Raw genomic sequence first — 19,591 nt, forward strand, 5'->3', positions numbered from 1 at the left:
TACCATTACCTCTGCTTTCTGACTTTTCTGCTTTTCTGTTTTTAAACATCATTCCTAGAAATGTCACTAAAGGTACTAGAGAGACAAGGTGGGTGAGGTGATATCTTTTATTGGACTAAATTCTGTTAATGAGAGAGACAAGTTTTTGAGCTTACACAGAGCTCTTCTTCAGATACTAGTGAGAATGATTTTTTTAAAATGGTTCTCATAGTTGCATATGAAATAGCACATCTAGAAAAACGTCTGCAACACTTCTTGGCTTATTAATAAAGATAGCTGATTTTACATATAATATTTCACCTATGTCTATGTTGGATAGAAATTCATTTTAATTTGCAAGACTAATTTGATTTGAAGATAAGACATATTTGGCTCACGTTCACACCCATGCAATCCCTTTGACACGTGAAATGAATGAGGGCATAGGTGCTGGAACTTGGGGTGCGGGGGATGCTGCCGCACCCCGTGGCTCGAAGGGGTTTCCATTATATACAGGTTTTACAGTTTGGTTCAATGATTCTCAGCACCCCCACTATAAAAATTTATTGCAGAACCCCTAAAATGAGGAAAGAATTTGGTTCAAGTAGTATAAATTCTTAAATCAATGTTAATTTTATATACAATAAATACTGGGTGATATTTTCTAGAAACAAATGAATCACACCAGTGAAGCAAATATGAAGAAAATCAGCGTGGCAAATCTTGATAAACTTTTAGATGACTTCTCACAGATAGAAAAGGTAGGTAACAAAATTAAGCTGAAATGGCTTTTTGTTAACTCTTTGACATCTTTTTAAATGCTTTTTTTAGTGAAATTTTCTTCTATGTGGCATCTGCAGTTGTCATACTTGTGGAATGCGCCCCCTAGTGCCACAGAACTTCAAAATCTGCTGCAAAGTAGTGCCTATTTGTGCCACACAATATCCTCTCTCATCACTGAATGTTTGGAGCCAACGCTGTAAAAAGGCTGTCGTACCTCAGTTACATTAGTTGCAAGCATTCCTGGGCTAAGCACCTTCTTGGTACTCACAGCAATTTTGGAGGGGGTGCCTATCAAATACTCCTCTATTTTTTATGGTTAATTTCTGTTGTAGTTAGCTGGCAAGTGTTAGTTTGTTTGTGCCATCATGCACTTAATTTTTGTGTAGGCCAGGATCATTGGCTCTTTTTGTCATGGATTTTGAGGCTTCCAAAGATTCAGATAAAGATCAGTTTAAGCACTGTACAGTAAGCTCTTCTGTGTTTCAGGAAGCAGAGGTGAATCCTCATTCTGTAGATTTCAACACAGTGTGTTGTGCCTTCATACCTCCAGCCCACACAGGCAGGCAGCAGAGGCTTTGGCCTAGATCACGAGGGAATTTAAGCTTTAATCAGTGGAAGTTAGGAGCCTTACCTTTGAGGATCTGGACTACTGTGCCTCGTTTATAAAGGAAGGCCTTACAAACATAATCCTGGATCTGACAGTGGATCAGACATCTTCCCTGCATAGCAATAGAATGGGCTATCTTCAGCTTTAAAGCCAAGCAAGTCAGGGATAGCTCTGGCACCAAAGACTTCAGAGCAGGTACATCAGATCTATAGCTGTAGGGCCAGATTTCTAAAGATATTTGAAAATCCCACTCGTAGCCTATCTGCATCTTCAGGAGCCAAAATACATTTAAAAGTCTGGTTCATGGTGCTTTATTCACCAATGAGCATCAAGACCTCATTGGCACAGGGAACATCTCAGAGAAGCAGCCCCTCTGGTACCAAAACTTCATCAGTGCTGAGGCCACTTTGGCTTCTAGACAGAGCAGCTCTCACCAGCACCAGTTGCTGATATTAAGTAAGCACTTACTGGTGTGTTGGTGCTAGACTCCTTCAGTACCAAAGACCTTTTTCCATTGGAACAAATCATGCAGATACTTTTTCCATGCAAAAAGAAAAGGAGTACTTGTGGCACCTTAGAGACTAACAAATTTATTAGAGCATAAGCTTTCATGAGCTATAGCTCACTTCACGAAAGCTTATGCTCTAATAAATTTGTTAGTCTCTAAGGTGCCACAAGTACTCCTTTTCTTTTTGCGAATATAGACTAACACGGCTGCTACTATGAAACCTTTTTCCATGCAGGAATTGTCCAAGGAAATTGCAGCAACAGTGAGAACCTCTCTTAAGTATGATCTCCTAAAAATCAAGCAGTTCATTTTAAGGATGTATCACTTCCTAAAGGATTGCACACTTTCAGAGATATTACTCCAATTTTTATTTAATTAGAACGACTCAGCCCAAGTTCCTAAGGGATTGTACTGCTCACTAGATTCCCACAGTGGGAATATGCAGAGGCCACCTCAAGAGAAAATAATGATTTTCCATAAAAACTGTGGTTATACAACAATGTTGTCTCTGCATATTCACACTACCTGCCCACCTTCCCCCTTCCTCAGAATTCTACTCTTATAGGGCCTTCATCAACTCCACTGAAATTAAGAGAGATTCCCATTGAGTTCAATGGGAGCTGGATCTGACCCATAATGTTCTGGAGTTTAGTGGAAGAAATTGAGTCAGTTGAGTTACACAGCCCTTTTATAATGACTGTCATTATCATTACCTTCATCTCCTCTTTTCCAACACCAAGGTTGGATAGGGCCAAGATTATGAGCAGATGCTGTCCACATTAGTTCTGAGTTACTATTTGCCTGGATGGTTTTATATATACCACTCTCTCCTGGGACATCCATGGCCTCTCTCACCATGCACTCTTCCATAGAGAATAATTTTAGGGAGTGTGAGTATGAGGTTATTTTAGCAACATCTCCAACCATTGTAGTTGGCACCTTCTGATGATTGTATTTAACTACTGCACTACTTAACTAACTTCTACAGATGTCATCATTTAGGCGTGACAAGGTTAAGTAGACAGGTATGACACAGGCCCCTCATTTTAAATGTGTGCAGCTTTTACTCCAGACACTTCGTCTGTACCCATGTTTCCTAATTGTAAAGTAATGTGGGCACATGGGTGTATATAGTCTGGTTTTAGCTGTCATAGACACTGATTTAAGGTTCCAATTATTTTTATTCAGGCACACAAACATTCTGCTGGCATTAGCTATCCGCTTGTTGATGTCATCATCTTAATGGCTGTCATGTATTATGATGGAACTCAAGTAGCAAAAGCTGTCCACTTGGTCAATGTCTACGCCAATCATGACTAATTTAGCCTATTTCTTTGATTTTTTGATGTTACCATTAGTTTGGTCTTTTGTCATTCTTTTTTAATCCCCGTTCTCTGACAGCTGTGTACAGGTTAGCTGCAACTTTTTGGTTGTATTCCTCCAGAGGCATTATCTCTACAATATCGCCTGCAAGATCAAGGTGATTGATAATTTCCCCCCATTATCATCCAACCTCCATCCGTACTACCAAGCATGTTGGACAAGATGTTTTCTAAGTATAGAGCAAAAAACTTGGCTTGAATATTTAGTTCTGCAAGAAGGAGCTTAGGGAGCCCAAAGATTCCCACAGCTCTGCAGCTTGGAAGGGGACATCCATAAACTTGAACATGGAGAAGCAACACTCTGAAAGACCATTTCCATAGTGACCATTATCAGAGAGGAGCCTAAACCTTTAATTATTTACAATGCAAGCCTGTAACACCTAACTTCATTTCTTTACAGCTAAATCATAATGTCAGTATAATAGACCTGGGAGGGAGGCACTGAACTATTCTGTAAACCTCAGCTCAATGTTGTTGGTTTTTTGTTTGGTTTGATTTGGGATTGGTTTTTTGTTTTGTTTTTGTAACATTCACTTGAAAAACCTGAGATTTAGATTGAAAATTTAGAACAAAAGGATTTAATTTAGCATTAACCTACAGATATTTCAATATTTTTTGAAGAAAATATTCGAAATTAATGGAAAGAATAGCCTTCTGGATCTTCAGCTGGAAAAATGTAATAGGTTATTAACATTAAGCCAATCGAAGGAAGACTCAGTAAAAGAGGGTAAGCATTATTTTAATGCTTAAAAAAACAGTTGATTCCATTCTTGTATTTGACAATTCAAAAAATAATTCCACTATCTTCCATCATAAAATGTACAATAATAACTTAGTAAGGAATATAAGATATCCTATTAATAAAGCAATTTTCTATAATACTTTGAAGCCAATCCAGTAAGATGTCCTATTTAAATGTATGGTAGACAAGAATGTTGATTAATTCATAGCAGACTCAATATGAAAGGTAGAAGGCCAAGGGGAGAAATCGTGAGAAATAGCCAAGGCATGGACAAGAGTTTTAGCAGTACAGATAGTCAGGAAAGGTCAGATTTTGGTAATGTTAAAGAAGCAGTGACAGAATTTGGCAAGAGGATGGATACAGAGGAAGAATTAAAAAGAAGAGCTGAAGATTACTCCAAGCTTTCAAGCCTGGGAGACTGGAGGGGCGATGGAGTTGCCAGTAGCAAAGGAGAAGGATCTGGAAGAAAGGTAATTTCAGTTTAGGAAAAGTTTGAGAAGGTGGTGGGATGTTCAAGAGGAGATTTTCAGAGAGATTTGTAATGTGAGAGTGGAGAAGGGGAAGATATCAAGGGTATAGACAACAGAAGATAACTGCTCCCCTGATAACTAGTGAAGCAGCAAACATTTAGCACAATATTGCTTTTTTTATGTAGGCAAAAGTCCCAGTGGGCCCACAGTTAGTTGTCAAGGTGTTGTTTTTTTAAAAAAAAATCAATCACACAGGTATAACCATATGGGAAATTTGTCAAGATATGTCTTACAGACACGGTCACATTAAGGCATAATTCTTGGGATTGGGGATTCTTAATCACAAGTGGTTTACATTCAAATAGGGTTGGAGCAGCAAGCATTGGTTCAGTCTGCAGCTAGTTTCTCTCCCCTGCCTTGCCTACTGGGTATACTGACTGGGTTGCCTCATTTGTGAAAATCACCAAGGATTCAAAATGAAAGGAAGATGAGCCGTCCAGGGGTGTTGGAAAAATATTATTAAAATCTAATAAAAATTTCCACAAGATGTATGCAGCAAAGGTTTTCAAAATGTGCTTGGACTAGAGCCCTGCACTGGACTTTTTAAAATCCTACTTCCACCCACTCCTGCTATTATGGCAGTGAGTCCTGCTGGACCCATGGGATCCCAGTCCCTCCAAGGGCTCTACACTAGTCTTGTGCAGGACTCTACCTTGAACCTAAAGGATGGTATATGGGCAACAAATTTCCATCATTCTGAGTGGAGAGTGAATGTATGGCAGAACCAGTCACTGAAAATGGAGGCAGGAGTAAAGATGTGGATGCTCTCCCTCTATGGGTCATATTTGAAGAAAGTTGGTTTTCCTTGGGTCCTAATCATAAAGCATTGAGATGCAGTATGTAATCTATTTTTTAGCATGAATAAACATTATTTCTGAAAATAAGTCTGTAGGACACCCAAATAAAACACAATTTAAGGGACTGGGATTGGAAGTAAGTAAAGAAGAATTACATGATTCCTGAATAAAGAAGGCAATTGTGTTCTATAAATTATAGGCAGAGCTGAGAGCACCATCTATTGTTAAGATCACTTGACACTAATTTTGAGACCCTGTTTTTAGTTGCTCTGCCAAACTAACTGTGAGTGTTGAAATTTTCCATGCAGTGTGTCTGCCTCGGGTTGAATTCTTTTAGAAATTTTCAGCAAAAATGGTTGAGCTCCTTCTCAAAATAAGGTGAGGGGAAAACATATAATTTTAGAAACATTAAAAAAAATCTTACCACCTTTTTTGGTGAGAAGCTTTGTCGTCTCCATGCTTTGGAGCAAACACTTCAAATTTGGCAGCGGGGGGTATCCTTTAGCATCAGAGTGCCTTTTGTTGTCTCTTTGAAAAGTCTCCAAAATTTGGCCAAATTATGAGCCTCTGAAAATCTCAGTTCACAATAGAGACAAATCTCAGTAGAGACTTTGAAGTTTGACAGGTAATTTTTCTGAAGAGTCCTTCTGTACAGAGCATATTTGAGTCTGGTACTGTAGGCACTGAACAGGATTTTTCCTGGAATTGCTGCTTCTGGCTTCTGAGGATGCTGTGGTAGTGGGCACAAGAAATGAGAGCAAGGCAATTAGCTGTCTTTCCTGTGCTCTCTATGCTCCCCATAATGGCCGCCAAGCAGAGTGAAGAGGAAGATGAAGTAGGCTACTGAAATGCAGGGGCTGGAAATGCAGAGGGTAACGGAGGGAATAGATTGGGTGAAGGAGCCTAGGGGAAGACTGGGAGAGGAAACTAGAAGCTTAATCCAGCTCCTTGTGTACATCATTATGTTATAGACTTTGATTTCATGATCACATACTATTTGTTTCCACACGACCCCTATTTCATTCAGTGCAGAGGATGGACGAGGCTCTGGAGATATATCAGGATTGTACAATGAATAAGGTTTTGGTCTGTTGGACCCCCTGCCTTATTTGTTGCAGATGTTGGAAAATATACTGGGAATGACAGAGGATTGCAGGGAAAGAAAGGATGGCCTCAGACACAGGCAACCTTTATTCTAGTATTTCCTGACTTCTGAGTGCTTGACTTTGCAACATTAATATTCTTTTAATGTAGTTTTCTGTGTGTAGTTTCTAAACAATATGAGTTTTTTTAAAAGAGGCATGCACACAATATCTAATAAGGATTTTATATTTTAACATATTACAGGAGAGCCATCTTGTGTTCACATGTTAATATTGTAAATGTTTGCAAAAACTGCATAATTTTTTGCTTATAAATATGTTCTAGTTTCTGAAATGATTTACCAATAAGAAATGTCCTCTTTCCCAAACAAATACAAATTATATTTTCATAGTGGTTTTATTTAAGATGCTGTGATAGGGTATATAAACCTGCACTAGCATGGAAGGGGATAAGGAGCTGCTTTGGGCTAGAGTAGCCCTGTCCTGTCACACCTGCAAATGGTGCCAGGACTGGAGGAGGAGTTAAAAAGGGGTAATTCCACTCAGATGGGGAACCCTGGGATGGGAACAGACTGTTGAGCTTTTCCAGCCCAGGAGCAGGGACTGACGGCCTGCAGAGCCCCTGCCTTCTGAGAAGGAGGGTGCAGAAATCCTGAGTTGAAGGAGAAAAGAACTGGAGCCCAGTGAACTCTAAAGTGGACACTGATACTCCAAGGGCCATTCTGAAGTAAGGGAGGTCCATATGCTGGAGGGAGCTATTTTACCTTTCTCTTGTTTAACTCCTTTTGCTGGCTATGGGCTGTTTGGTGGCATCAGGGACATAGAGAAGGAATCAGACAGTCTCAAGGCCCCAGTCAGAAGGTGAGTGCTGACCTGCTAAAAAGATGACCTGCGACACCTGTTGGGATGGGGGTGGAGTAATTGACTTGTGTGCGTGCACTCCCCGTGTAGCCTAAAGGGGGTGCCCTACCACAGAAAGATTTGTGACAGATGGAAGACTGGAACAAAGTACAGAGCTGCATACTCTTTGAATTTCTCCAACTTTTGTCTGGATTATAAAATAGATGTTAATATCTGATATCCAAAAGGGGAAAAGAGAAATTGGACAATAAAAAAAACAAAAAATCTTTATGTTGATTTAGGAGCTATGTCTAAATTAATCCTCCTTCACCTTCTACTTAATAGCCAAATTTAAATTCAATTAACAAGAAGAAATGGAAGAATATCAGAAACAATATCTCCATTTAAAATAAATTTGATGAAATTCGAAGATGCATTTAGCCTTCATCTGTTGGTATTTCCAAGAAAATGTGAGACTTAGAACACACAAAAACTATATAAATTATCAAGGTGCTGGTTCCTCTCATCCTGTAATCTTCAAAATTAATAATCCCACCAGTGTCAATGTATATTACATTAAAAAACTATATTAATTGAACATTAAGGTTGCAGAGTCAAACACTCAAAAGTTAGGAAATGACAGAATTTGAATAATAGCATCATAGAAGTGTAGGACTGAAAGAGACCTCAATAGGTCATCTAGTCTACTCCCCTGCACTCAAGGCAGGTTTAAATAATAACTAGACCATTCCTGACAGGTGTTTGTCTAACCTGTGTTTAAAAATCTCCAGTGATGGAGATTCCCCAGCCTCCCTAGGCAATTTGTTTCAGTGCTTAACTATCCTGACCACTGTTCCCTCTAAGCTGTGCGTGTGTACGCACGCACACACAGATTCTAAACCCCATGCACATGGTGAAATACTGTGCGCACAAAAATTTGCACAGAAGAAATTTTTTACGCAAATGGCCTGTCAAAAATTTGAGGGAACTGACAGTTAGGAAGTTTTTCCTAATGTCCAACCTAACCTTCTTTTGCTGCAATTTAAGCCATTGTTTCTTGTCCTATCCTCAGAAGTTAACGAGAACAATTTTCACCCTCCTCCTTGTAATAACCTTTTATGTACTTGAAAACTGTTATGACGTACGTACATCCTGTCCCCCACCCAGTATTCTTTCTTCAGACTAAACAAACCCAATTTTTTCAATCTTTCCTCATAGGTTATATTTTCTAAACCTTTAATCATTTTTGTTGCTCTTCTCTGCAAAATGGGAATAATAACATCTTACCTCACAGGGGCGTTAATATAAATTAATTAATGTTTGTGAAACACTCAAATGCTACAGTAATGAGTGCCATAGAACAGTCCCTGAGAAACTTAATAATTCTGAATTCATAACAGGGCTTGAATGATGTGCAATAATGCAGAATGGAGCCACAAACTGAATGATAAGAAAATGAAATATTGAATAGCTGCTCCTTCAGTGAGCACCATCCATCCTGTGCATTGAATGAAGGGGCCGCTTTAAAAAAAATGTGAAAATGTAATTAAAGATTGTATCATAATACATATGCACAAGGCAGCCAAATTAAGATTTCAAGGTTACCTTAATTTTGTCATTGCCTTGCTGTTGGGTGCTTAACTTCACAACCTTAACATGCTGTTAATGCAGTTTTTGTATATAATTTCCTAGGTTTAAAAAAAACCCTGAAAAAACAGAAATTCTATCATGTTAACACCATATTTACACCCACTTTGTCCATCAGCAGGCTTGGAACCTTAAAATCTAAAGAAATCTCTGCTGCTTAATCTAACAGAGTAACTGGTAGAAGTAGTAGGTTGTCATTGTTTTATGTGGGTCAGGCACTAGTTGGATGAGGCACACGTTTGCCAGTGGATTTCACAGGTATTTATTGACAGCAGAGGAATGTTGAGATTTAAGAAGCCTTGTTCTGTTCAAGAGTTTGAGGGCAGCATACTTTAAGAGTTGTAGGCTCTTCGCCGTTGGCCTTCCATTATGTTTTTGTCCCAGTCTTTGTCTTCCACCCCCACCACACTTTGGCTCCTCATCTAAGTCTCATTCCCCTCCTACCAGCCCCCTTGATCCTGTGTCCCAGTCTCCTGGTTTAGGCTCCCATTCTTCTCCCAACTGCTGCCTCTTGGCTTGCAGTTTCAGTCTCTCCCTGGTTTCTCATCCCACTTCCCCCTCTACCTACCCCTGCCTAAGTCTCCACCATGGCACCATGCCCAGCTTACCTCCTCCTCTACATTCCAGACCTCATCCTCCTTGCTGCCTAGGCTCCAGCAGTTAGAACACAGGACAGACAGCCTTCCTGCTTTCAGTTCCTGTGCATGATGCCCCAAGAAGCCCCTGGCATTGTGGATAGTTCTCTGAAAACATTCACTCAATGTGCAGCAGCAGTCAAAAAAACCTAACACAATGTTGGAAATAATTAGAAAAGGGATAGATAATAAGACAAAGTATCATATTGCCTATATATAAATCCATGGCATGCCCACATCTTGAATACTGTGTGCAGATCTGGTTGTCCCATTTCAAAAAAGATATATTGAAATTGGTAAAGGTACAGAATAGGGCACAAAAATGATTAGGGGCATGGAACAGCTTTCATATGAGGAGAGATTAATAAGACTGGGACTTTTCAGCTTAAAAAAGAGACAACTAAGAAGGGATATGATAGAGGTCTATAAAATCACGATTGGTGTGGAGACAGTAAATAAGGAAGTGTTAATTACTCCTTCTCATAACACAAGACATAGGGATCACCAAATGAAATTAATAGACCGCAGGTTTAAAGCAAACAAAAGGAAGTATTTCTTCACACAGTACAGTCAACCTGTAGAACTCTTTGTCAGAGGATGTTGTGAAGGCCAAGACTATAAGAGGTTTCAAAAAAGAACTAGATAAGTTCATGGAGGATAGGTCCATCAATAGCTATTAGCCAGGATGGGCAGGGATGCAAAACCATGCTCAGAAGTGTCCCTAGCCTCTGTTTGCCAAAAGCGGGGAAAGGTTGACAGAGGATGGATCACTTGATGATTACTTGTTCTGTTCATTCTCTCTGGGGCACCTGCCATTGGCCACTGTCAGAAGACAGGATACTGAGCTTGATGGACCATTGGTCTGACCCAGTATGGCCATTCTTATGTTCTTCTATTGCAAGGAAATTCCTGTTCATCCCTGTTTGGATTATGCCTCATGCAAACAGAATCTTCAGAGAATTTAGCTGCCAAACTCTAAAAGGTCTCTACTGAACATGTGCAAATTAAGGTTTTTCAGAGGCTCAAAACTTGGCCAAGTTCAGGGAGATTTTCACAGGAATGGCAAAAGGTACATCCCTAACATCAGCATGAACCCCACTCCCTGGCCAAATTACAAGTCTCTGTTCTGAAGTAGGGAGATGCTAGAGCTTCTCAACAAAAGAGTTGTAAGAATTTTTTTAACATGGTAGAAACAATGTATTCTTCCCTAATTTTGTTCTGAGAATTGTCTGAACTATTTTTACTGAAGTTTTCATTAAACAGAATCACACTGAGGCAGACACCTAGTGTGGAAAATTTCTGTTCAACACTTAACATTTGGCAAAGCTTTAAGTGACTGAAAACAGGTTTGTTCTTACAATGGACAGTGTCGGGAAACCTCACTATAGACGTCATTGCCTGTACTACCTATAATAGGTATAACATGGATTTGTACATTTGGAAAAGCCTATAACTGAACACTGAAATAGTTGTAAGATTGTTTTTCCTTGAAGTAGCTACCTTTTACAAAAGACCACTATTGTTAAATAAGATATTTATGGTTGTTTTCAGTTCTTAGAGTGGAATCCTAAAATGAAAATACTGAATTATTGAAAAATAATATATTTATATTTCTTTTTGTTTGTTTAGAATATGCCACTCTCCAGAATGTGATAAAAGGTCTAAGACAAACAATTGAAAATCAGTGTAACCTGAGAGGTAAAAAAAAACAAACACACAAAATTCTGTAAAGTATATTGCATTATATTTTAGAACAAATATGCATCTATTGCCTAAACAAGGAGATTCCTAATTCACATGTAATCCTTTTGTTAGACCAATCTTTAACTGCCAATCAGAAAACACAACAAAATTAAATTTAAAAAGAAACAAACCTGATATATCCTATCATTTCATATGTACCTAAGCTTAAGTGTATGATACACAATAAAGGTCTTTTCCTGCAGTTCTACACGTACAAAAATTGCTTTATCTTCAATGGGAGTTTTGCCTAAATGAGGATTTATATCCTGAATTTGTGGTTGTTTTTTAATTTCTTAGCAGTGCAAGAAATCTTGCAAGAAATCAAGGTAGTGTAAATCACTTTTTTTAAGTGCTCTGTGATCCAGCAAAACACTTAATCATGTGCTTACATATGCATTAGTGCTTTCCTGGGTCAAGGAAGCCTTAGGCCTTAGTTTGATAATGTTCTTAAAATGCAGCTATCATCCAGAAATACTTTAATCTAGGTAGTTATTATTAGATATTATTTTGAAATTAAATGATAAATATATTTGTAATGTTTTGTCTTATTTTTGATACACATCATAATTAGAAGCAGATGGTTATACTCATAAAGATGTTGATTTCTGTGAAATCTCTGCTTCTTCTGAATTATTACTTGTGAAATTCACCCTGTATGAAGGGCCTGCAGAAACTATGTTCCATTAAGTGCTCCTTGAGCCTAGGCCTTGTGCTGGGAAGTGAATTTTCCCTAGAATGAATGCCATCTCTCTTACACTTACTGGTTTCACATTAATAAAAGTATGATATCCAGTTCTAATTAGCTCATCTTGTATTCTGTCAGTTTGCCCAATATTTTGCATTTACAGGTTTAAACTTTGCTTAGTTCTAATTATCTGCTACTGGCTTATAAACCATCTATTCTACGTTAGCACGTCTGAATTGTTCAATACGGTTTTTAATTTTCTGTGATATTGACAGTCGTAGGGACACTTCCTCCATGCTTTTTTTTCTCCTTGTGTTTACTTCATGCCCTCTCCCCATATTTACCCTACAACTTTGTTTATCTCTAGAACCTTGATATCATCTGCTATGCTCATTCCAAATACTCCCCCAGCATTCTCATAATGCTGCTAAAATATTACACCCCTTCAGGAAAATGCTGATAGAATGTATATCATGAAAATAGACTCCCTGAGGGAGTACTTCTGCTGCCCTTCATTTTAGAAATCCTCCTTGTGCTGTTTTAACTAAGTCATCCTGCCTAATTCATTTACTGGACAGTGTCAATCTTGAAGAATAGAATGCAATGAGAGAAAATTGTCCAAATTTGAATTTTTGCCAGTCATATATTAATGTCACAAACTTTGCTGCATGTGCATAGTCTTAAAAATGATTGTGTGTATGTATTGAGTTTCTTAGTTTCTTTCTGTGTACTATTTGTATGGAAAGTTTTGTTTTTGTTTTTGTAAAGACTCACTGTTTTCAAATGTCCTTGTAGTCTTAGTCTCTGGTCTCCAGTTTGATGACCTTGATTTGTTTCCAGTATCAACTTTTAGCAACAAAAATGTCTGCAAGTATGAAGCCAAAAGCTAGAGAAATGTATTGGCAGATGATTCAGATCTAACAACCCCTGCCTTCTAAAAGAATCATGACAATCCAAATTAAACAAATTTGTGAATTTTTGAATACATAACTCATAATGCAGCTTTTTGTGTTGATGACAAAATAGATTAAAATATACAACAAGCTAAGAGTCTGCTCAACTCACATCAACTAATAAGAAAGGATCAAATCCTGCAAGACACTGCGCCATCTAACTTCCATGGGAGTGAGACATTTAAACACCTTTGAGGATCTGGGCCTCTGAGTGTCTCCTGTGGGCTACTGAGCAACCTCAACTCACATTAGCCTCTGTGGGAGCTGTGAGCATTCAGCATGTAAAAGGAGGTGCTCTGCACCTCGCAGAATTGTGCCCTGTTCCTCCATAATTCCTATTGAAATTAATGGGAATTTTGTGTGGGAAACAGCCTTAGGACTGGTGGCTTAAAGGGCTTTCATTACCCAAGTGAAAGTGATTCAGCTCCTCTTATTGAAGGTTCACTGTCCCATTTACCATCTGTCTGGGAGGTAGGTTGGCCTTCTTTTTAACAAGTGAGCCAGGACTCTAAAGTACTGATTCTCATTTGTTCTAAAGCCACTTTACACCACTCCAGCAGTGTAAAGGACCTTAAAAGGGTGTATATATAATTTACTCCCACTTTATGGCCCCTTTACACTGGTGTAAAGTGGCAATAGTATCTATGAGAATCAGCCTTAAATAAAAATAAAAGGAGTACTTGTGGCACCTTAGAGACTAACAAATTTATTTGAGCATAAGCTTTCATGAGCTACAGCTCACTTCATCAGATGCATGCAGTGGAAAATACAGTAGGGGGATTTTATATACACAGAGAACATGAAACAATAGGTATTACCATACATAATGTAATGAGAGTGATCAGGTAAGGTGAGCTATTACCAGCAGGAGAGAGGGGGAGAAAAAAAACGCTTTTGTAGTGATAATCAAGGTGGGCCATTTCCAGCAATTGAAAAGAATGTGTGAGGAACAGTATGGGGGGAAAATAAACATGGGGAAACAGTTTTACTTTGTGTAATGACACATCCACTCCCAGTCTTTATTCAAGCCTAACTTAATGGTGTCCAGTTTGCAATTAATTCCAATCCAGCAGTCTCTCATTGAAGTCTGTTTTTGAAGGTTTTTTGTTGTAATATTGCCTCTTTTAGGTCTGTAATCGAGTGATTGAAGTGTTCTCTGACTGGTTTTTGAATGTTATAATTCTTGGTGTCTGATTTGTGTCCATTTTATTCTTTTACATAGAGACTGTCTGGTTTGGCCAATGTACATGGCAGAGGGGCATTGCTGGCACATGATGCCATATATCACATTGGTAGATGCTCAGGTGAACAAGCCTCTGATAGTGTGGCTGATGTGATTAGGCCCTATGATGGTGTCCCCTGAATAGATATGTGGATACAGTTGGCAATGGGCTTTGTTGCAAAGATAGGTTCCTGGGTTAGTGTTTTGTTGTGTGGTGTGTGGTTGCTGGTGAGTATTTGTTTCAAGTTGGGGGGCTGTCTGTAAGCAAGGACTGGCCTGTCTCGTCTCCCAAGATCTGTGAGAGTGATGAGTCGTCCTTCAGGATAGGTTGTAAATCCTTGATGATGCGCTGGAGAGGTTTTAGTTGGGGGCTGAAGGTGACGGCTAGTGGCGTTCTGTTATTTTCTTTGTTGGGCCTGTCCTGTAGTAGGTAACTTCTGGGTACTCTTCTGGCTCTGTCAATCTGTTTCTTCACTTCAGCAGGTGGGTATTGTAGTTGTAAGAATGCTTGATAGAGATCTTGTAGGTGTTTGTCTCTGTCTGAAGGGTTGGAGCAAATGAGGTTGTATCGTAGAAGCCTTAAATAAGAATCAGGTACCTTCTGAGATTCATTGACAAGGCTATAATCTCAAGGCTTTGGTGGCTATCACTAAATTCTTTCTAGGAATTAAGACACTATCCTTAGCTAGGAGATTTGCTGTCAAATTAAAGGCAGACTGAGGGCTCGAGTCCTATTTTGTAAAATGTTCTCTAAGGCTCTAAGATCTGATTGCCCCAAGCAAAAGACATGTTAATTAGCTATCAAACAGGTTTTTCTAATCTACTGCCATACAATTCCCACTCTAACATCTTTATCCATAAAAATAAGTGTTAACATCTAGAGGCAATGAAACATCTTAGAAGGACATGACATTTTAATAAGGTTTGTTTTGCCAAATAAAGTTTAGAAGTCCTTTCAACTTGGCAAGTGTTCACTAATTCCATCAAAAGGGATTAATTTAACAAGATTTACTCAATACTGCTGAAATAAATAAGGCTTAATAACATAATGAACTATTAAATCCAGTGGGGATATCAATTATAAGGCTTGAACTCATAAAGTGGACCTAGAAGATCACTGAATTGATTAATAGGTGATTATAGGGTCTAGAATTTCTGGCAAAATAAAATGCATCATCTGTATGAAGAGTCAGTTTGTTATTTCTCTTGCCTGTTGAAACTCCATGAAAATCCTTTGCCTGTATTAGGTTTTTAATAATGGTTTGTTTATAAATCCAGTGATACTGGGCATAGACAATCTGAGTTGTGATTTTCCCCAGCCTAAAAAATACTACTGAAAATATTGGGGAAAAAACAAGGTTTTCTGAGGTGAAACATAAATTGCATACACTATATGATTCACTTCAGAAGCAATCCCTAAGACACAAAAAGGAACACATACTATTCAAAACACAAGTATGCAATAACTGAGTCCTTAGCCAACTAAGTAGTTAGGCCAATCACTCTTTTGTGTCTGTCCTTAAACATTACTATACTTTTACCAAAATAATTTGCTCTTTCAGCACCAATGCTACTAAATTTGGAACAAATTTGTTCAAATGCACAAGTTCTGAATTTTTCAGTTTTGCCTTTGTGTGGTTCTCATTCTTTGTTGTTAAGCAAATGAAGCCAGATTTCCACAGAGACTGTAATAATAGTGTTCTTTGCCCAGTGGTTCTCAAACTTTTGTACTGGTGACCCCTTCACATAGCAAGCCTCTGAGAGCGACCTCCCTTATAAATTAAAAACACTTTTTTTATGTATTTAACACCATTATAAATGCAGGAAACAAAGCAAGGTTTGGGGTGGAGGCTAACAGCTCGCGACCCCCCATGTAATAAACTCATGATCCCCTGAGGGGTCGCAACCCCCAGTTTGAGATCCCCTGCCTTAGCCTCTAATCTGTCAACTCTCTCCAAAATCTCCAATTGTTTTTGCAAATGTATTCCTTCTTTGTAGAATCCTTTGTTATGCAGAACGTGTGCTGTATTTTGATCAAAAACCTCTTCTGTTTCATAAAATGTCAACAGACTTTCAGTAGTTGGATGCTAGTGTAGAGACACAATATTACTGAGAGTTCCACCAACAGTTATTGGAAAACTCAGTAGTAATCTTCCTTTTTCAACCAACCAACCACCCACAAAGTTGATGATGGTTGCAGAATTTCTGAACTTCCGCAATGTGCTTTAGGACTGTGTTAGGTGTTACTTCTTTCTCAAGAAGGTTTAAATATTGTGCTGAACATTCATACCTCAGAAGTTTAGGACAATTGTATCTGAGAGGTTCCTTCATTATTTTAATTTTATTTTTGTTGTCTGAGCAAATGGCAAAGAGCTTCATATCGTACTTTTGTTTGCATTCTTGGATGGCATCCTCAGCAATTTGGACAATATTCTGCAGTTTTCATTTTAGATGAAGTAGAAACAATAATGTTACATATGAATGCATTTTTCCCTTTATGGATGGTTGAAACCATTGTTGGGTCATTTCCCATATTTGACCAAACTTCCTGTATTAATGTCAATGTTGAGTCTTTTAGTTCTCCATTTACTATTTCTTCTAGTTTTTCACCTGTAGCATACAGTAGCAGACCTGTGAGTTCACATCTGTCAGGAGGAATACATTCAGGATGAAATGCTTCAACCATTTCTTTATACTACTCATTTTGTGCTATGTCGAAAGCAATGTTGTCATAAAAGTGGGTTGCAATTTTCTTTTCTAGTTCAAGTCTTTTCCTTTCTGTTTCCATAGGTGTCCACTAACTGTGTTCCTCATTTGCTGCAAACCCAACCTGAGACATATACAGTCTGATTTTCAGAAATTCTGAGCACTCATGATTAAGGCTACAATTTTGTCATGGAGGTCATGGAAGTCATGGAATCCGTGACTTCCTTCCCACAGTGGCTGGGAGCTGCAGATTCTCCCCACTGTCCACTGTGGCCGGGAGCTGTGGGGGCCCCCCAGAGCTCCTAGCCACCACGTGTGGTAGGGATACCCCGCAACCCTCAGCCACCACGAGCAGCAGGGGCTCCTGGAAGGTCTGAGCCACCGCGGGCACCAGGAGACCCCTCAGCTCTCGGCCTCCTCAGGTGGCAGGGGGGACCTCACAGTTCCCAGCCACTGCAGTCAGCAGGGGGGACCTGGGAGCTCCCAGTTGTGGGATACGGGGCTCCTCAGGAGCTCTGGGCTGCTGGCAGCAGGGGGACCCCAGAGCTCCGAGCCACTGGTAGGGAGACCCTCTAGCGCCAAGCCCCATGGGTGGTGGGGGGCCCTGGAACTGCCCAGCCGTCGTGGTGGGTATGGAGACTCTGTAGCTCCCGATTTTCTCATGGATATTTTTAGTAAAAGTCACGGACAGGTCATGGGCTTCCGTGAAGTTTTCTTTATTGCCTGTGACCTGTCCATGACTCTTACTAAAAATATCCATGAGAAAATCTTAGCCATACTCATGATTGCAACTGAACTCGTGGGAACTGCAGATGCTCAGCACCTCTGAAAAATGAGGTCCTGGATGTTTCAAGGCACCCAAAGTTAGTGAGCACTCTCTGTACCTTAGTTTTTCATCTGTAAAACTGGGATAATAATACTTCTCTACCTCACAGGGGTATTGTGATGATAAATTCATTAATTTTTGTGAGGCTCTGAGATGGAAAACTGTGAGGAAGTTAATAATTCTGTATTCAGTGCAGGATTTGGATGGAGTTTAGTAAATAAAGAATGAGGCCACACATTGAATAATGAGGGTAGAAAGAAACATTGAACAATTGCTTCAGTTCACTCAGTCCAGTCCAGTCTGTGCACTAAATGACACAAAAATAGGATGAGCTCATGTAATTAACGTTTGTAAATGAATATGTACAAGGGGGCAAAAATAAGGTTACATGGACAACCTTAATTCTGGTATTTCCTAAATGTTGAGTACTTAACTTTTCAATCTTAAAAATGTTCTTTTAACAGTTAATTTTTATATGATTTAATATATATTACAGCAGCATCCCAGAGTCCACACTCAGTACTGGGGTCCCACTGTGCTCAGTGCTGTACAAATATCTGCAAAGACTTCATTCCTGATCCAAAGATTTTAGCATCTAAAATTCTGATCAACTAAATCAATTATTATAATGTTCTTCCAAATTAATAAAACTGAGACAAATACTATAAATAAACAATAATTGTGCTTTTAAAAAAGTTTTAAAATGTATTAGAAACCGCAAAGATGTAATAAAAATGTGTCATAATGGAATCTACTACTAAATAAGAAGTTTTATTTTAAGGTTCAGATGGATAATAAAAATACATATAAAAGTATTTCCTTATTATGACTTTTAGAAAAAATGAAATCTCATCAATTCCATGTGATGCAATATTTTATTTATACAGATGAAAATGAAAGGCTGAAGAATAATACCTGTCTCTTGGAAGAGAAATTAAAGGTTCATGAACAGGTAAGACATGACTGGGCAGTCTGTATTCAAAGCAATATATCTATATTTCCCTTCACAGGAGCATCTCAAGCAATGGTTTACAGTTTTTCATGTTCTCAGGGGCATGGTATTGAACTTTGGGAAAATTCTATGCCTCTGTTATATGGCAGGTCAGACTAGGTGATCACAATGGTCCCTTTTGGCTTTGGAATCTATGAATCATTCCTGAAAGGGCTGTGGCTGAACTGGATTATTCTTTTAATTTATCTTATCATTGCTCTTCTGAAGCTGATCTTGCACATAAAAACAGATGAGCAGCTGTCTAAAGGTCAGATCAGTACAGATAAGAGGTGATGTTTTGGAGGCCCCGGGTAGATCTTGTAAGGTGCTGAGCACTCTGGCTCAATCCAGCAAAGTACTTAAACATGTGCTTTCCTTTAAAGGCACTTAACTTTAAATTCAAATACTCACATGTTTAAATTTACAGGAATATAAGAATCAAATTGACAAACTTGTGACAGAAATTAAAAACAAAGAGGAACAATACAAAATGGAATTAACAAAGGTTCATTGTGACATGAGCAGAAAATGTAAGTTTTCTGAATGCTGCACTAAGTTTTAATGATGCTGAGATATGATATATCCAAATCCAAATCACCAGCTGTTTATATATATTCTGTATCTCTTTTTCACTGTTTCACATTGTTCAGGAAACTTATAGGTAGCACATTTGATACCTATTTGAGACCTTTTTGTAGATAATTTAAAAGCAAAGATTCTATAGACATCTAAGACCCTCTGAAAAGATATTCCTGCCTACAATAAGGGCTAAGGGTGAGTTCCACTTAACATCAGATTATATTTATTTGTTTAATTTGAAATGTATTACTTGTAAAATATTGAACTCTGTGTGTGTGTGTGTGTGTGTACATGTAACCCTTCTGCCCATCAGAGTTGGCAGCAACAAGGGCT

The 19,591-nt window shown here is 38.7% G+C and overlaps 1 protein-coding gene across 1 annotated transcript in view; it reads left to right on the top strand.

Moving 5' to 3' along the window:
- The first annotated feature begins 653 nt into the window (after positions 1 to 653).
- Positions 654 to 19,591, top strand: part of CCDC152 (coiled-coil domain containing 152) — a 31,793-nt gene continuing 12,855 nt past the window's right edge. The window contains exons 1-5 of the mRNA XM_038402579.2: positions 654 to 740; positions 3,881 to 3,986; positions 11,183 to 11,251; positions 18,576 to 18,640; positions 19,107 to 19,209. Coding sequence (XP_038258507.1) covers positions 654 to 740; positions 3,881 to 3,986; positions 11,183 to 11,251; positions 18,576 to 18,640; positions 19,107 to 19,209 — 430 coding nt within the window. The remainder of the gene's footprint in view (positions 741 to 3,880; positions 3,987 to 11,182; positions 11,252 to 18,575; positions 18,641 to 19,106; positions 19,210 to 19,591) is intronic.

The sequence above is a fragment of the Dermochelys coriacea genome, chromosome 5, assembly GCF_009764565.3.
Source record: "Dermochelys coriacea isolate rDerCor1 chromosome 5, rDerCor1.pri.v4, whole genome shotgun sequence".
Taxonomy (NCBI): domain Eukaryota; kingdom Metazoa; phylum Chordata; order Testudines; family Dermochelyidae; genus Dermochelys; species Dermochelys coriacea.